We start from the raw sequence: 18936 nt of genomic DNA, 5'->3' as shown, positions 1-18936 counted from the left end.
CTGTCCCCCGCTGAACAGTAGCCAAATCTTACTTCCATTTAAGTCATAGTACTTGGAAGATCCAGTAATAATCAATATTTTTCGTTGTTTAATGAAAGCGACATGTATATTTTAACAATATACATGCAAGCACTATGTACTCCTCAAGACATTTGAATCAAGCAGGGCACAAAGCAGGCCACTGCTCCAGAAGTTTGCAGTACTTGTACTGTCCCTTTCCCATCACTCTGACAGGATGATTTAGACCAACAAGGTGAACTCTGAGAACTTGTAGCTTGCCACAACCAGCATCCAAGGTTCAGTGCTCCTCCAGCAGCTGATGCTGAAGGGGTGCAGGTTGATATACTCTTTGTAATGTCTTAGTGCTTACGATGCATCTGCATCTAGAGCAGAGAAACAAAGCCCTTGGACCCTGGCAGATAAAGCTGAGATCATCCTTACCTAGCTCCAGTCATTGTTTTAAAATAATCTTACCACCTATCTACTTGTCTTCCTCAATGCTACTGACTTCATTGAGACTGTAAGAAGGAACTAAAGGCAGGAGTATTAGTTTTCTACTATCAGGAATTCACACACTTTAAGACGTATTTAGAATAGCTTTCAGTTAATCTTGGAAGCAACTTTCCTTCTCTGGACAGTGGCTCACTGAAAGCTCCTAAAATGGCAATGGAAAGACAGCTCCTTAAGCCCTAGTATTTCTGGACATTGAGCTTCTCACTGATCCTCCTTGGTGCAGGATGCTGCAGCACCCAACAGATCCCAGCTCATCTCCACGCAGGTGTAAGACAAGAATGTCCCACTAACCTGAGTGCTGATGCTGCCAGGACAGCCTATCCTTCTCTGTGAACCCTAAATTCTCACTGTCTCTTCTTAATGCAGCACATGCCAACCTGGGCCAGCCCCAGGCATCACAGGCACTCCCTGTAAGAGAGCTTAGACAGCAGGTTTGTTGGGAGCAGAATCAGGACCCAATTCCTGCATACATTTACTCCTGTGCTTCACCTGCAGCTTCTTCCCAGATGTCATTATCAACTGAGAGATCCCAGCTAACATCCTGAGGATTCCAAACACCAAGAGAGAAATACAAGAATTAACAGCATTGCTCACCAGTCCTATGTGCTGGACCCAGTTTCTAATGCCACCTGTCAAAACTGTTCTCTTTTTTTCCTTAGGAAAAAAGTATCTGGGGTAAGTCAGCATAGATTTTTTTATCTTGGTCTGAGCCAAGTAGAAACACACTGAACCATCACAAATCCCCTGTATTCCCAGGATGTCTGCTCTTGAGCAGAGCAGTAAGAGCATCTTTGCTGGAGTGCATTTTTATAAAAAGTTAAGGAAATTACTACAAAACTCTGCATCAGAAGGCAAAAGAGTGCATGACAAAAAAAGAGAGTAGGAGGAAGACAGAACACACACTTCGCTTTACAGACATATCTGGATTCTGGGTATGTTAGCCCTGACACTAATGGCCTGAACCTTTTATAGTTTCTGGTCCCACAGAAACTTTGACATGTACTTAACATTTCTGTTGGGAGTAGAGACTTTAATGGGATGCTATTGCTAATAAAGTTAAGAAAGTGTGCAATAGCTTGCAGGAATATGCATGGAAAAACTTGGCCAAATCAGACTGGTCAGCTATCCCAGCTGCTTTGCTTGAATAACAAATAGCTCCACACAGCTCAAAACACTAGAGAGTGAGCCCTGTTAAACTAGGCAGCGTTTCTTTATTCCACTAACCACCTAATAAAAAAAGGTTGTGTGACTGAAGGAAAAAATGTTTCAGAAGGAAAAAAAATAAACTCTAAAGGCTGCATGTAAGAAAGGACCCACACTTCTGTCTGTCACACAGGACTCATGAACAGTGCATAGAGAATAAAATGCAGCTGAAACTCACAGGACTATACCCCGAGTGAGGAGCTCCCTACAATAGCCAGAGGAGCTGGAAAGGAGAGAGAGAGGTACTGTGTTTGGATGCGCTAGGGACATTCAGGCCTTGAACCCCTTTCCTTGTGATCCTAGCCTGCACAACTTTATTTCTTCACAGAACTCAAGAGACAGGGTGGAATTTGATGGGATAACCATGTACTTCAACTTGGGTTCGGATCCAGCCCTTGTGAGACTGACCTATCTCCACGCCTCAGTTGTGGGATACTTGGTCTGCACAGGCAAAATTATTCCAATTTCGATAAAAGTATTTACATCAAGCCCAGGTTTATACCTCACTCAACTGTCTCAGAAATCATTAAACAGAGATACAAGAGCAAGTACCCTTAAGAGGAAGAGTTTGAAGTCCTGTTTCTTACAGTCTAGAGGAATGCTTTAATGAGCAGGCTGCTGCAGAAAGCACCTTTCCCACCACAGGCTTGAGAAAAGGCTGCTTTGGGAGCCTTCCTTCTGAGCCTCTAGGCACATCAGGCAGCAGACATGTGATGCCTCTTGGATTTGGTGACAGCTGGATGGGAGACTCAGGTATCTACAGCGGGGAGGCGGGCACCTAAGGTGGGCTCCCTTGTGCCACAGAACTCAAGATGCTGTAGCATGGTTTGCTCTAATATTTCAATATATAACTGTGTGAGCAAGGATAGAGCATATGAGTGCAGATTAAGTTATCAGCTTCTCAGTACACAACCTTAACAGATTGCAGCAATTTAATCCTCTAGGAAAGATTCTGTTAAACCCTAAACCCAATACATACAAAAACATAGTGGCAGTAAACGTGCCCACATACAGTAGTTAAAATATATTATTGCATATTATAAACATTATATACAAGGTTAAAATGGTTTCTTTACCATTTAATTACAAGTGACATTTGTAGCTGAATGCCTTACTTACAAGTCCTCATTGCTACGTGCTGAGAACTACCAGAGGTATTTGGCAAGACTATACACTATATAGAGACACAGATCAGTCTGAGCAAGTGAACTCTCAGCCACTTTCCCCATCTTTAGAAGTGCAACAGCTTTGTAGCACTGATGGAGACAACTATTGGTTAAAGTAATTTATACCAGATTTCTGGAACTAGACCAGCAGGATTCTTTAACATGTTTTAGAACAAGCTTATCCACACTAAAGTATGGATTAAAATGCCATGTTTCACATTTGCAGTAGGTCATCTGATTACAAATCTGGGGGCTGGTAACTGCTTGTACACTAGAGAGTGGGGAACAATAAATAAGGGACCAGGTTAATGTGGGTGGCTTTGTGCTTGACAAACCCAAGTCTATATGCAGTGGGTGCACATGTGCAGAATGGACAGTATTTTAAAAGTAGTTTTGTAACAGTTTCTCTGATCAACATCTGTCAAGTTCCTGGGAAATCTTCTGCTTTCCAAGAAGGATGAAATGCTGTGGTTCCTTACAAAAAGGCTCTGCCTGAGGCTAGATCTCTGTCAGTGTGATCTTGAAGCCTTCAACCATGCTCTCCATGTGCAGGATGAACGTGTCCTCGTTGGAGTAGTGCTCAATAATGTTGTCATCCATGTTTACCAGGATACTGGTGACAAAGGCAAAAATCAATGTTTTTATGTACTGAGACACTGGAAGAGAAAGTCATGCACTCTGCCACATATGCTCGCTTCTCTACAACACATAAACAGACTCCAGCACATGCCAGTACAGGGTCACTAGTGGGAATCATCATCAAGATCTGCCCCATAGTCCCCTACAGTCTTTGGATTAGAGGCTGCTCCTTGCTAAAGTAGCTGAGGTAAAAGTGCCAGTGCTGAGATGCTAACACATTTAAGCTGCCTACAAGATGAGCTGCAGTTCAGATCTCTGGCAGACCAAGCTAGCTGGTGCTTCCCATGCCTGGTGCTAGCTCCCCCAAGGAGTGCTGCTCCATGCTGCTCCTCAGATATGCTACATGAGCTGCTGCACCTCTGTGTGTGTGAGCTGCTAACACAGGGAAGTAGCATAATTTGTGGTTTGCACACAGCTCACAGACCGAGAACTCAGTTTGGATGTGAGAATATAAACAACAACTATTAGAAGTGCATATGAGTGTTTTCCTCACTCTTTACCTAAAGTGTTTCTTCTAACAATAACCTCAAAATGGTATTAGAAAGAAACAAACCATGAGAAATTTCACCTGTCTTCTCAAAAGCTAAGGAAATTCCCAGGCACAACAATGCCCTAAGCTAGAGTTACAGCTCTGTAACGAAAATAAATGATTGGTTTAAAATTATATCACTACAATATTGTGGTTAAATAGAACTGAAAAAAAAAAGTTAAAATAGAGACATTTAGATTTATGGCAAGGAGTAGTGGCCTAGCTATTTTAAAATCCCGGCTGTAATATTCATGTCTAAATTTACTCAGCTGAAACCCCTGCAGCAAACACTGTCTGCCTGCCTCCACACTGCACTCACAGCAAAGACAGCATCTCCCACACTGGCCCTCCATGATGTTATTAAGCATATTGTGTACAAAACAGACTTTATCCAGGTATCTTTTTCCAAACACAAACTCTTTCTTCACAGTAAGTTTATGAACACTGGTCCAACATATACTGGAGATCCATGTTTCCTCCTCTGCAATCCCTTACTGTCTCCACAGACATGAAGATTTCAAGCACATGGGCACATCTACTCAAAGTAGATGCCCAGCATCATGAAGCTCCAAGCATAACTGGGATCTCTGAGTACTCCTAAAGGATCCCGCAATAGACCCTTAGTTATTTAATTAACTTACCCCTTTTTGCTCTTCTTATAAAGTTTTGCAATCTTTTCAACTGGTAGCCCATATTTCTCAGAGATCTGAAATAAAAAAAAAAAATAAAAGAAATATCATTAAAGACAAATGAGAAATGTAAAATCATCACACCTTATGTAAGGCATTAAAACAAAATCTCTGCAAAGTTTAGAAGGATAGCTATGCAGAAAAGTCACTCACAACCATACCATGGTTGCATTTAAGGATGACTCGAGGAGGAATAATCCTGAACAGCTTGATCAAAACCCACAACTGTTTCCATCCAGAAACTTGAAGGCCATAGTCTTTATAGGGTGTGAGTCATCAAAACTGCCCCAGCATCTCCTACTGCTCTGCTAAAGGAGTCAACACTCTTTCCAGTTTCAGATTTTACGAGAGATTTTCAATCTGATCTTTCCGTTGTTTCTTAATCTGATTTTCTGGGATCATGGGAGCAAAGGCTTCTTCCAGAAGGCAGACACATGGCAAGCCAGTAAGAGCTGATGGACTGATGGATCAACAAAAACATGTGCATTTCTATTTCTCAAAGATATTTCAAGGTTTGTTAAGCTAACAGGACTCTTCATGGTGGTACTTTTCTCTGAATAGTATCTTCAAGGTACTTTTTATTGTGGAAGGGCTACCAACATGCTACACAAGTGACTAAGAAGCTTCTGTATTGTTGGGGAGGTGACTCAATCTAGTTACTACAGTGGCAAAACGAGAATGCTTTGTCTTACAAAACATCATCTGAGTGTACAGATAACAAGATGAGATGTTGTAGAGAAGCGTGTTAACAAGGAAAAGGGCCTTGTAAAATAAACCTCTTGCCATCTACCCAAATGATAAAGCAGAAAATACAGGAAAACTTCAGAAGGAAGAACTACTTAGCTGACAAATTACCAGTGCCAACAAGTACTTCACTGCAATGGTTTGGCACTACTTTGCAGCAACATATTAGTAACTTTTTTGGATGTCCATTCTTCAATGAGTCTGTGGCGTGCTCATGAAGAGGGTGTGCCTGAGCTCTCCACCTGAGCCACATTTCCTTTCCAAATTATGACTCTTCTTTGAGGGAACAGGTCTCACAGCTCACACTTTAGAGACGGATTGTCCCAAAAGGCAAAATAATTACAGAAAAATTATTTTTTTGTCAGTGATTAACGTTTTGTGGTACTTTACTGCCAAGCAAAGTAAGTTTCCAGCTCTTCCTAGGTGAAATGAAATTGCAGCTAAATAGCTGACTACTCATCTTTTGCATTAGAGAATTGAAATGCACAATTAAAAATCCATTTAAAGACTGCCAAACATCAGTCACTGTAAAATCCTTTCTTTGTGTTTGCATTCAGACTTACATTGAGAAAACGTGGTATTTTCAAGAAGTAAATTAAAGCAATTATCATGAAGTAGAAAACAGAAAGCAAGCAATGGATAAACTCAGTACTGAGGAAAGAATCAAACAGCCACAGGTTGAGCCCCAGGCACGGCTTCCTTCCAGAGAGCCAAGATTCTCTGAGAGAGAGAATTAATTAGCCTGTACTTGCCTACATCACCTATAATTGTATAATTGTCATCTGATCCAAGATACAATTTTGTGCTTAAAAAGTATAACATAAGTCCAAGATTCTGAAGAACCAATAAAATTTCTTTTACACTGCAAACACTCTCCTCTGACGGTGTTAGCGTACACCTGTGGCTAACAGAAAGGGAGTAACTGATAAGGTACACTAGACCCATCCACTCCCTAAGCTTTCCACCTAGCAGGGAACAAAATTCAAACTAAATTTGGGTGGTATTTGTTACTTCAGTTTTACTGATGTAACTTTGGATATGGTGCTGGACATACTGGTTGTAGTCCTGGTTCCATGTTCTCACCTGCCTGGAGAGAGGCCTAATTCTGCATCAAGGCTGTGCAAGCTCCCATTCTGTACAGTCACATTGTCCCTGATGTGGAGAGTGGTCCACTTTGCACATGTACGAGAACAAGAGCTTCACCCTACTTGTCTCATATCTCACACAAGCATCCCCACTACCAAACTACAAAACAAATCTTTTCCACTCTGAGCTCCATGTAGCCTATGCAAAAGGCTCTGTGCAGCCTATGGAAAAGCTATGTAACCACATTACTCTTTCTTATCCTCCAGCTTTGCTTACCATGAACGGAATTATTTTGTTGTACCCTTAAATTTAAGCTTTCACATAAAGTAATAATAAAAATGGCTCAATTTCACTAGACTGTTGAAAAAATCCTCTGTAACAGGCATCAGAGAAAACCTGCCACCTGAAACTGCAGAAAACGTCACAACTGTGTGAACATGAGGAAACAATTTATCTTCCTTTCTGGATTGTTAACTCTGAAATCTAGTGATATTGTAAAGATCAGTACTTGAAGACACTTTTCACTGACTCCATGCAAATAAACAAGCAGGGCAAAACATTCCTGTGCCAAGGAGGTTTAATAGCAGCTAATATACAGCATTCTGCACATTCCAGCATAAATCTTCTCTAGGATGTTTGGGATATCTAACACTCATGCATTCCAAATGTTGCCTAAAGCAGTTTGGGACTCTGGGACATCACTTCCTACATGAACTATGAGAGGCTGGGCTGAGAAAGTCTTGCCTGTCACACCGCCTATGACAGGTGTAGGATTTATATAACATGCAGGGATTAGTGAGCTTTGCGAAAGACTTCCAGCTGACTGAATAAGCACATTTCTCAGGAACCCCTCAGGATTTGACCAATTATACCAAACAGCAAACTGTGGAAGCAAGGCTCAAAGTGGGGGTATGGGAGAGCCTCCTCCTCACAGATTCAGAAAACAAGACTCCAGCACAAATGTGCTAAATCCTGCTGCAGAATCCGAGAAAGCAGAGCCAGCATCTGCTAGGGTTTCTCACTTAACACCCTCTTCTCAGCATGTTTGTTGCCAATGAAGGAGAACACCACTACTGCCAACTTCCATACAAAACAGGATTTCTCACCTGACCCCAAGCAGGTTACACTAAATTTTAATGACATCTTTATTTGGACAAATATTTTTCCTTATCACGTCCATTTCCCATTTGCCAATCTTCTGAGCAGAGAATTCTTTCTTTCCCTTGGGATGCTCAAAGCAGTGTGACAGCCTTCACACTGGAACTGAAATAGCTGTTTGGGTGCCCCTTCAGGCTAAGGTCCCTTGGTATGGCAAGTTTGCACAGTTTGATTGCACAGTCCAGCAGAAATGCTCTCTGCTGGAGTCAGGAAGACAGAAAGGGTAACATCTGGGCTGGTCAAGACATGTAGGAAAACATGTTTGCCAACTTATTTCTATGAAAATAGAAATTTGAATGGAATATTGAAAATAGAATCGGTCTGGTCTGTTGCCCTACATTGGTTGGAATATCACATATATAGATATGTACCTCATAAACTTCTGTCTAAGCTACGTTTACTGAACTCATCTGTTAGTTTTTAATTACAGAAAAACTTTGGGACATTCTTGAATTTTCTCAAATTTGTCTACCTTCTGCAATTTGAATAAATATGTGATTCTGCACAATGTAAGACTAGAGTATCTACTGAGATACCCAGAATTATCCCGACTTTGGATCAGGCTGAAAGAAGGATTTAGAGCTGGTCAGTCACCACATATGTGATATTTTGTGATGGAAAATTGTTTCACTATTTTCTGTTGATCAAGACTGACTAGTGAAAACCAAACATTTGCATCACTTCCTGGGAGGTACTGTATTTCTGAAACCTGAGACCTCCAGATATTTGCCAAAAAAAAGAAATCTGAGAAGGAATCTAAGTGTTCATTTGGAATGGGGGTATATGTGAGAATAAAATAAACATAGGATCTGAGAAAACAATATCATTAATAACAGAAAATTAGAAGAAAGCCACAGACCAGGAATAGGGACTAATGAAAAGAAAAAAACCATAAAATCCATAAACAGAGAAGGAGGGTATGATTCAGGATCACTGGAGCTCTCTTTCAGATCTGGAGTTCTGTAATGTCCGGAGGCTCAGTTTTTAAGTTCTTAGTACTAAGTTTAGAATTGAGCATTTAGGATGTGCACAATTACAAAATGACATGATTTGCTGAAATTAATGTAGAGGCAGTATCTAAGAATATGCAGATTGACAGCTTTCTGGCACTGGTTTATCTACAATATCCTACCAAAGAGAATTAAAATTTTCTGAATGTGTTCCTTCCAGTGAACTGAGACACTTTACAACAGATTAGATTTCTCTGGTGCCAAAACATGCCAATGAGTCAGCAGCTGTGCTGACTGAGGTATGCAGAAACCTTTCCTGCTTCTGCACCAGCTTTGTTTTTGTTACATGGTGGCTGGAGAACAGGCATGGAGAAGCACAGACTACTGGAGATAAAATATTCAGGCAAGCTTGAAAGGTTATAGAAGGATTATAACATACTTTCAACTTCCATACAAAGACAAGATGAAATCCTGTTACAGTTTACCATGAATCAGACTGCAGTCTCTTCAAGCAAAGCCTGGTTTTTGTTACACATGCGCTCTGCCTAACAACTGAGCTAACAAACAGTACTTGCAAAAGCACAGTTAGGACATCCTTAGCATGCTGCTGACACTCCTCAGAGATACCCTGATCTAAAAAGGTGATTTAAACAACTTCACTAACCCACAAATCTTTTTCTGCCTTCTGCTACTGGCCAAATATTGACCAAATTATTCAATCTTCACTGCATTAGAAGTGTTTGGTACATGCAACAAGATACTGTGACAGTTTTAAGAGAATATGAATATACACACTTCTAGCACTTGGTTGAGCTCTCTAGGGACACTTTCATCCATTCCCGTCTTCTCTCCTACACGTAACCAAGGCTGGAAATCAACTCAGCATCCCACATGTCAGTCTCAAATTAGTCTCCCCACTGAAGCAGTGAGATACATGGTTACTTAACTCTTCTCTCACCAAATTTCACATATCTACTAGCCATCAGCTCATATAACAAGGATTAAATAGGGAAATAGCAACTCTACTGATGACAGCTTATGGGTAACAAGCAAATACTCAAGTTAAAGAAGCAGCAAAGAGGCAGGTGTTAGGTAGGTCACTCCGTCAGTGAGGGCTAAAGAAGGAATTTGAGACAAGGTATGAATGACAAGTCTGCATTGGCTCAGCACCTGCCTCTTGCATGCTGGAAGAGCAACTGCACAGAAGCCATGTGAAATTCACACAGAAAAGGTTCATCTTTGGACCTCTTCTTGAAAAGATGGCTGTGAACATACTGATGGGCAGTATGGGAAAAGATACAACAGGCTCTGAGCCATCAATTAAGAAAGAAGTATTTCAGAAAATGAAGCCTGCACCTCTCTGCTTCCCTGACACTGGTTAATTACTGCCATTCCTCAAGGTTCGTGTCTCCAATAACCAGCTCTGTGACACTTTAATCCCAGCAACCTGATGACAACACTGAATTCAAAATATACCAGCATTTAGAGATGTGCTCCAAAAAGGCTTTGTGAAATGCTTTAAATGTACCTGAGAACATCTTTATGTTATGATTAATATCAATACTACATGGAAAACCTGAAGATTTTCTTGCCAAGAAAGACAAACAATGTGAGGACATTGGATACTTACAGCTTCCATTAGCCCCTTTACTGTGGGTGATTTCAGCATCAAAGCATCAAACACCTCATCTGTCTCCTTCCTCACATACAAAAGCACTGAAATAAAAAAAAAGTCAAACTTGGAGCAGGTTCAGTCAATTGCACAGATGAAACACCCCATGCTGAGCTGAAAAACAAATATTAATCCATGACAGATAGAATGAAGCACTGAAGACGGTTTGCACTTAAAAAAAGGTACTTTCAATATCATCAGTGATCTAAACATGAACAACAAATCATAGTTGCTTTGAGAACATAGTAACGAAAATTCAGCTATTTTAATATAATGTGAGGAATCTGTATCTTCCAGAATCTAAATCTCTATTTACAGCAATAGGTTAAAAAGCACTTGGGCCCTGTCTCTCAGTCACAGGACAAAACACACAAGTTAGGTCTTCCTAAAAGCTGTGTCTTGGCTTGTACCTCTCCAGGCTTCATCTAAAAGGCTGGGAAAGGACATTCAAAAAAAGCAAGTCTGGTTTGTCTTAAGCTACGCCTTTGAAAACAAAATCAATGAAAAAGGAAAGAAATAGTTCTGTCTGACATGACCATGCAAATGACTACAAACAGCCTGACCAGTCTGAAAATAAACACTGGGAAAATGAGTTCAAAGTCATTTGAGACTTTACAGAGGAGACATTCAAGAGCTGGCAGGCAGGCATTTTCAGGTACCCAAATGCCATTTCTGTTCCTATTCCTCCCTCAGACGTCCTGCCGGGTCTCAGTCGTTCACAGGTGCCCTGCCCTCTCTAGCTCTTGTTTTTTCCTGACTGGTACAGGTAAAGGGAGGAAACTTGCTGCTACATGGCAAAAGCAAAGCAGGCAGCTACAAAGCAAATAAGCATAAACACTAGAAAAGTGTTCTAGGCATAATCTCACAAGACCAATAAGTAGAAGGTTAAAGAAGATGTGTTGCAATTTATTTGGTTCCTAAATAAACTGCCTTTTGAAATAGCAGTGCTGTACGTGAGGTACAAACGCACATGCACTGTCAGGTATTTTATGTCACAAATTGCACTGGTAATTTTTTTTTTTTGGTACACATCTTTTGAAATTGCAAATTCTTGCAGTCCAAAAGATATCTTCACCAGGTAACTGAATAGATGACATGCATATGAACCAACAGAGATTTTTCATACAGAAGTAAGTGTTTTGAAGCTAATTCTCAGGTCAAGACTAGCAGGGTGGACTCAGGCCCATAGGCAGAGAATTGTAGCTTCTTTGCCCAGGTTTTGAAATGATTGAAGAAAGACCTAAAATGTGGGCAGATCAGTGCCCTGTCTTGGTCTACAAACCAGAAATACAGGACAACAATGGCTTTTTTGCATCTCCGATTCAGAAATACAAGCCATAAAACTGCTACCTGCATTCAAAGCCATATCCTTTTCACCTACATTTTAGCAACTCTTTGGGACCTGCCTGAGAACATCCTTTTAAAGGTCTTAGAAGCTGAGATAACTTTGAGTCACAATCTAAATAACTGTCAGAATGTAAAAGAACAAAAAAAATCCACATGAGGAGCTAAATTTTACGGGGTCTGATATGTTTATTTGCATGAGCAAGTGCTAATTTTACCAGTACTAACACTTATATTCATTTAGTAATTGTTTCCTTGTGACTAGAAGACTATCCTGTAATTCCTGACTTTACAAACATCTGGACCTCTGTCAGCCTTAACAATTACAAACATATCAGAAAGAAGTAAAAAAAATCACTTGGTCCGAGGTTCAAGTTGGGGACATTACACAATCCCAGTGCTGAGCTTTAAATCTCTCTGTTCTGCTTGGTGTGGCAGGCAACATTATGCTGAATGAAGGATCCATTACAAGGATAAGGAGGAACTTGAATCACTATTATGCACACAGAGAGCCAGGATTAGTAAACTATGGAGGCTTGTTGTTTTTTTCTTTTCCCTGACAGGTGTGAAAATCCTGTTGATTCACTAGAGCACTTTTTCCTAAATGACTTCTGGTGGCAGTGATGCCTCAGGAAGCCCCTGTCTCATCCCCACACTTTCGGTCTGTTACTCTGGCCCATCTCAATGAATTTTCCTGGATGAGGAACTCTTTCAAAAAGCAGATGTGTGTGAAAAAATAACCCTTTTTTTTGAGCCGGTCTTCAAACAGATCAGATCCCTGCTTCAGTGTATAACACAGCCCCACCAGCCTCCCTGCTGGCAGAGCTGTGGAGAGGTGGCCAGGTGGCCTGGAGCAGGAAGCACAGCCAAGGCAGAGAGAGAGGGGCTGCAAAGATTCCAGTGGACTCAGCAGCAGCACTGCCACTGAATTCCTGTGACTATGTAACACAAGTCATACTTATGCCCTCTGATCCTACTGTCCCCATGTTCATGGCATCTAGATGGGTTCACTTTAATAGTACAGATTACAATACTTGGAGGGGGGGCAGAAATCTTGTACCAGGTAATGAGCTATTTTTGACTGAGTGTTAAAAGACAAATTCAAATTTGTCTGACCTGTACACTACCTGGCCTTATTCTTACCACTCTTACCAATACTGAAATCCACTGTAGTCCCTAATATTCTTTAGATGTTTAAAAGAATTGCAGAAGATGGGGAGTAATAAATTTATCTCTAGTTACTTAAGAAATAGCCCCGATACACCAAATTGCAGAGTGGCAAACAGCCTTTGCTGAAGGCAAGCAATGTTGTTGCACCTGGGAGATTTTTGGAAGCCAGGCCACCAAGCAGAGGATTTATGTGTGAATGCAGAAGAACAAGGTTAGATACCTCTTTTAAAAGTGTTAACAACAACAGACATGTGGCAAAAATGAAACTAAGGACACAATGGGACAGTAAGACTTGGGACATTAGGAAGGTCTGAGCCCAGGCACTACCAATGCTGTGACTAACACCCTGTGAACAATGACTAATGACTACGGTCTGTGTAAAGTGGTCTCTGGATGAAGATGTGGTACATCTTAGTCAAGGACAGTAGGGCTGGTAGCTCTGACCAGGCTTTCCTTCCTCACATTTGGAGTTTTTGCTATTGCCCAGGCACAAATTCCCTTGGTGACAGTGTGAATGCTGTACTTCACAGGGATGGTTCACAAAACTCCAATTGTTATGAATCCAAAATGTTTCAGTGTAGTTTAACATGACTTTCCTGAGAGACAAAGGCTAAACAAAAATACAACTTTCTTTAAGCTGAGAACTACAGGACTGGAAATCAACCTGATCTCAACTCAGCTGCTGGATTTATAATTAACAGGAAACTCCCTATGAAATCTGAAAGGGAAAGTGATTTGAGAACTCAAAACAGGGAAAGACCATAAGTCCAGCCAAGTAACTAGCTACCTTGCACATTTGGTACAGATTAACATACTTCACATTTCTGTGTTGGTCACTTGTACCTCTCTTAGAGGTCAAGGAGAGGAAAGAACAATCCACAAAGATCCAGCAACCTGAGTGAGAATATGAATCTTGTTTTTCTGTAGCTTGCAAACCCCTTCTAACCTGTTCTCTTGAAGGCTGCCCCTTAATACCTTTGCTTCTGCCAGTGTTACAATTAGGTCCATCAGGCAGAGGTGAGGCTACACACTGTCACTTCAGTTCTTCAGCTGGGCTTGGACCCCTCACTAGCTGCTACTTGCACTGCTCTGCTAATGAGCCACCTTGGGATTACATTGCTTTTAATGCATATTTTCATGTATCAGATGTGCTCTCTCTCAGATGTTACACCAGTGCCCCATCTATACCAGCTCTCTAGGACTTTTTGATTCCACTGTACCAAACAAATCTGGGAGAAAAGAAGCTTCTGATATGGCTAAGCTGGGGGTAAAAATCCCTAAACATTTTAATAGTTAGTGACTCCTGTGGCAAAGACAGCATTATCAAATGGGTAGATTCAGTTAGACTCCATCAGCACAATCTCAGATGCAGGGTTCCGGAGGGCAGGAAGTTCACCAGAGCAAAGGCCACGCTGGAAAAGGCTTGGCCTCCAGCCAGCATAGTCCAAGTTGCAAGAAACACTGAACAGGAAGGGGATGTGAAGAGAGTATCCTACAGCTTCTCTAGTTCTGTGCCTCTCCTGGATTTAATTAGTTAACATAGTTTTGCCACAAGTTAAATTTTTTTTGTTTCTAATCTTACCCTTGAAATGCTTGCAAGTCCTGGACAACATTAAAACAACTAACCACAGCAAGGGACAGGAATAATCAAAGCAAACCAATACCTCCTTGGCAACTTCCCAGACCTCCAGCTGGGAAACCCAGGTGAAATTTTAGGAAATGACAGTTCTTTACATAGCCCTCGTAACTGTCCTCTTCTGCTTGACAGAGCCCTGATAATGTGAATTTGGCCAAGGTTTGAGTCAACCAGATGCAAGTCTGTGGTCAGTGCTGACCTCAGAGGTCAGCATAATTAATTTAAGATTTAATTAAAATAAGAGTATGTTCACATTTATTCCAAGAAGACATCAGCCTCCATCCTATAATCTTCCTCTGGTTCAAGTACACCACTCTAACCAACCCAGAAACTTGGCAAATGTAGGCTCGTGGGAAGTTATTTCTATAAAGCTCAAAGGAGTCTTACAAATGGTCAAACTAAGAATCACTTCTGTGCCTTGTTGATTTGTTGTCTCACAAACCGATGGGTGAACTTCAAAATAGGTGAAAGTTTGAGTCATGTAGGTTGGTCAAACCCCTGGAGTCTCCAATAAACTTATATAACAGAACTCATGAGACTGAAGGAATGGCAGATATTGTCCAGGGTGTTTAACTGTGACAGTGTAGGAAGTTATCACCGATAGCACTGCACTGGAAGGGACTGCACACAAAACTGATTTTGTGAACAAACCCACCTTCAGTGCAAAGTTTAAAAGCTCTACCTAAACCATTGCTTCAATGTTATTCAACTTAAGCTTAACTTGTAGCAGACTGGCAAAACAGGAGTTGGTAAAGCATATGAAATGTAATTGTAATAATATTCACTCAGACAGTAAAAAAAGTTAAGGGAAACAAATTCTTTAAAATTCTGTTAGTTCTAATGGAAGATGTCTCTCCATGCCTTATATTTCTGATTGGGTAGGAAATTTCTAAGACTCTATTCCAGCTAATCTAAGTCTGCAGTCAGCAGGAGCTTGCCTGTTAAGGTCTCTGTATTTGACCTAGTCCATCTTGCATATTTGCTTGTGATCCCAACCAGAACAGAAAAGATGAGTAAAAGCTAAAAATAGACAATCATAGATCTGCTACTGGAACATTTATGAACTATGTAGCTTGGCCAAGGATCAAGAAACTTTCCAGCTTTTTTATATTTTATATACACTTGTGTCCTGATCCCTTCTTGAGAAAGCACAGTCTTTTTTTTTTTAATTATTATTTTTTCTGCTTTTAAGTCATTTCTAGCATGCAAAGATCTCTTCTCCCATCTACCTACATTTGCACTAGCATTCAACAATTAACTCTGTCCGAGCCACACCTCCCTTCCAAGCTTGAGGGTTCGACTTCCACAGAATTATTTTTAACTGCTAATTGACTGTTACCTCTTTTCAGGCCTTCTTCTTTCACTTGTTTCAATGGGGATGGACCAAATTCCTCCTCCACAGGCCGGAACATCCTTTTGACCAGGACACTGCTACTAGAATACACAAAACAGGAACCATGTCACAGTAAAACTACGCTCCCAGAAGAAGAGGAGACAACAGCAGCAGTCATGACTCACTTTGTACTCTGGCAAAAACACCCACTAGCTGCTCAAGTGGCACCAGAACAGAAACTGCAAGGATTTAGCTTTTGATGCTTATCTGAACTATCCAGGCCTCTTAATTACCCAGATTGACTGGCTGGGACAGGTGACAGGAAAATATGTTCCAATGTTACTCACTAATTTGAAAATTCCAAAAGCCCTTAACTGTTAAATACTGAGGGAAGGGGGGTGAGGAGGAAGAACCAAATCCACATCTGCACATTGATTCACCTCCTCTTTGGGGTAAAGGACACAGCCTCAGGAAACACAAGCAATATCTCTAAAATCCAAGACCATACTAGCCAGCAAATTCAAAAGGAATAACGTGCTGGGTCAGATCCAACCCAAAGCTGCAACATGCTCCATCAGGGGAGTTGAGGGCTGAAGGAACAACGGCTGCCCCCTCTGCTTGTCATAGCTCTGGCAGGACCTGGAGTCCTGGAGGAGAGAACTGAAGCTAAAGTGCTTGGCACAATAAACCCCTTTGTTTCTCAAATTACACTGTGAGCCTTGTGAAGAATATAAGTTTCATAAAAGAAATAAAAAGGGCCTCACGTTTTCAAGTCCATGTCAGCGGTAGTGCTTGGCCACTCCCTACCACAGATCACTTTTTGCAGGTTTATGGGACTGCAGTTGTCTTACTCCAGACTCTCAGATTTAAGGGTGCTCACTTGGGATTTAAGCAACTCACAAAAGTACGGGACTTGCGCACACTGCGGGCTGAACCTCAACCACCCATATTAAAGCCCTTATTTCATGGCATCTCTTAACTATTAGAGGGACTTCCATCAATTCTTCCAGTCCCTCCAAAGTCAGATAGGGGGTGCTCCCATTTCTAACCCTCCCCCTTTCCAGGATCTCCCGCTCTCTTTCTGCTTCTGGCACTTGGCCATTCTCTCTGCAGTTCCTGTATTTGTCACTTGTGTGCTGCTAAACAGCTTTCAGGAATGCAGTGAAGTTTGGTGCTTCATTAAAAGATTCCTGGTTTTTAAAGTATTTGAGAACCCTTGTGCACATATAAAAGGCATTTCATTATCAAATATATTGTCCTATCCCTGTTTGAACCTTATGGTCCTTTAAACTGTTTTACTTAGAAATGTATTAAAAAACAGATATAAAAACCAGCCAGTTCACATGAAGGAAAGAAAGCTACACCACAAAACAAACCTCCCCCTACCAGTTCTACATATTATTCACCCTCCATAAGCATTGGGAGAACATGAGGGAAGGGGGAGAAAGGATAAAGTTTTATCTTATTTTGTGTTTTGTGTCTTCTTTCTATGAGTTTGAACCGCTAACTGTAAAGCTTGTGAAACAATGAATGTCTTACCCTTCTCTCTCATCATCTGTATTATAGTAAACCTAGAAGGATAGAAATAAAACCCAACAATTATTCCCAAAACTCAGACATTTCTTTAACAGAATAACTTCAAAAGGCAGAAAAGATGAGTGGTTTGCAGTTTTTCATGTATTAAAAATCCTTTTCCTTCTATAAAACAAAACCATCTCAAATTCTAATAGTGATATGGAAAAAGGGTGGCTTAGAGAAACTGCTGTTGAATATCTAGTGGAAATATATCAAAGTATTTTTGAAAGGCATTGTCCTCTCCCCTGGTTCATATATTTTCCCAATTATTTTACAGTCCTCTAAATCAGATCATCACTACTCACCTAAATTAACCCTAATACAGTTTAAGCCACAACACTTTCAAACTTTTCTATGTCTTTAATACTATCTGAAAATCTAATAAAACTGTAGAGAGCTACATTAAACTACAGGTCTAATGGATATACAATTACTAATGGTAGAGCTGAACATTTTTTGTGCAGGCTGTGAGCAGAAGCTCAAATCCAGACCACTGTTTTGTGTAAATCCAAACAGCTCACAGTCACTGGGACCAAATTTACAACAGCAGCAAATGCTGCTAACAATAGCAGGGGAGGTATAAAATCACAGTCTGCTGTCAGAGGCTTTACACAACAGTCAGCCAAATTCCTTGCACTGTGCCAGCACTGCAGGACTGCACCAACAAGTGTACCAGCCCTCCCGCTGCTGAGCTACTGAAGGCAGGGCACCAGAGCTCTGTGTTCTGCTGGGGCAGAGCAAGGCATCTCAGACAGATTTCTAGCACTTGTGCTGGCAAGACTCAGAGCACACTTGGCTCTCACTGAGAGCCTTTGGTTCTGAACCTGCACAATGAAAATAGCTCAGAGGTGTGTGTGTGTGCAAAGCCAAGGTCTGTAACTCATTCTATGAGTTACAGCAATAAAAGACATGGCTGAACATTGCCTAAGAGCTAGGAAACTGGGGTATCTTCCAGTTAGTTTAGAAAATTATTTACAGGATTACATTTACTAAGGAATGCTTCCACCTTCTCCTGTCTTAAGACAAATCCACATTCTGGTTTGAAAATCATGAGGACAGAAGGTACCCAGCACTGATATGTGAGTGGGCGTCTTTCCAATTTTGGAGAGTAAGTCAGTGACAGCTGTGATTGCAATGGCTGCGCTCTTTGTGCTTTGCTCTACCACAATTCTCACTGCTTTAAAATAACTGACAATTGCAACAGTGTCATTGAATCTTCATCATCTTAATATTTAAACACATGCATAAAAGTCTCATTCTACTCCCTGAGATGTTAATAAATAACAAGTTCATAGTAAAAAAATTGTCAGAGCTGACCCTCCAATTCAGGTTTGCAATTTTCCAGCAAGCAATAAAGTAGAAAAAAGTCAAGTCAGCAAAGACTTCCTAATGTTTACTGGTTACGATAATTGGCAATACTGAATATTAACATTAGCATGACAGAGTTTTACTTGGTAGAGTGAAAATATTTTTTCCAAGGAATTTCCAGTTCTCTAGATAATGCCAACAGAAAACGGACAGTGGTGTTC

The 18936-nt window shown here is 40.9% G+C and overlaps 1 protein-coding gene across 8 annotated transcripts in view; it reads right to left on the bottom strand.

The window, feature by feature from the left end:
- Nucleotides 1-1168: 1168 nt before the first annotated feature.
- GRHL2 (grainyhead like transcription factor 2) overlaps nt 1169-18936 on the bottom strand; it is a 64845-nt gene continuing 47077 nt past the window's right edge. For 7 of the 8 annotated variants that reach the window (XM_027657086.1, XM_027657089.1, XM_027657082.1 and 4 more), the window contains 5 exons: nt 17372-17403; nt 15839-15933; nt 10308-10393; nt 4692-4756; nt 1169-3495 (listed from right to left, as the gene is read on the bottom strand). In XM_027657086.1, the coding sequence (XP_027512887.1) occupies nt 3381-3495; nt 4692-4756; nt 10308-10393; nt 15839-15933; nt 17372-17403 (393 nt within the window). In that variant the 3' untranslated portion in view covers nt 1169-3380. The remainder of the gene's footprint in view (nt 3496-4691; nt 4757-10307; nt 10394-15838; nt 15934-17371; nt 17404-18936) is intronic. The other variant, XM_027657084.1, reaches the window with a different exon arrangement.

The sequence above is a fragment of the Corapipo altera genome, unplaced genomic scaffold (genome assembly GCF_003945725.1).
Source record: "Corapipo altera isolate COAL_440 unplaced genomic scaffold, ASM394572v1 52b, whole genome shotgun sequence".
NCBI lineage: Eukaryota > Metazoa > Chordata > Aves > Passeriformes > Pipridae > Corapipo > Corapipo altera.
Note: the sequence above shows the minus strand (reverse complement) of the source record. Positions and strands in the feature narration are given on the sequence as shown.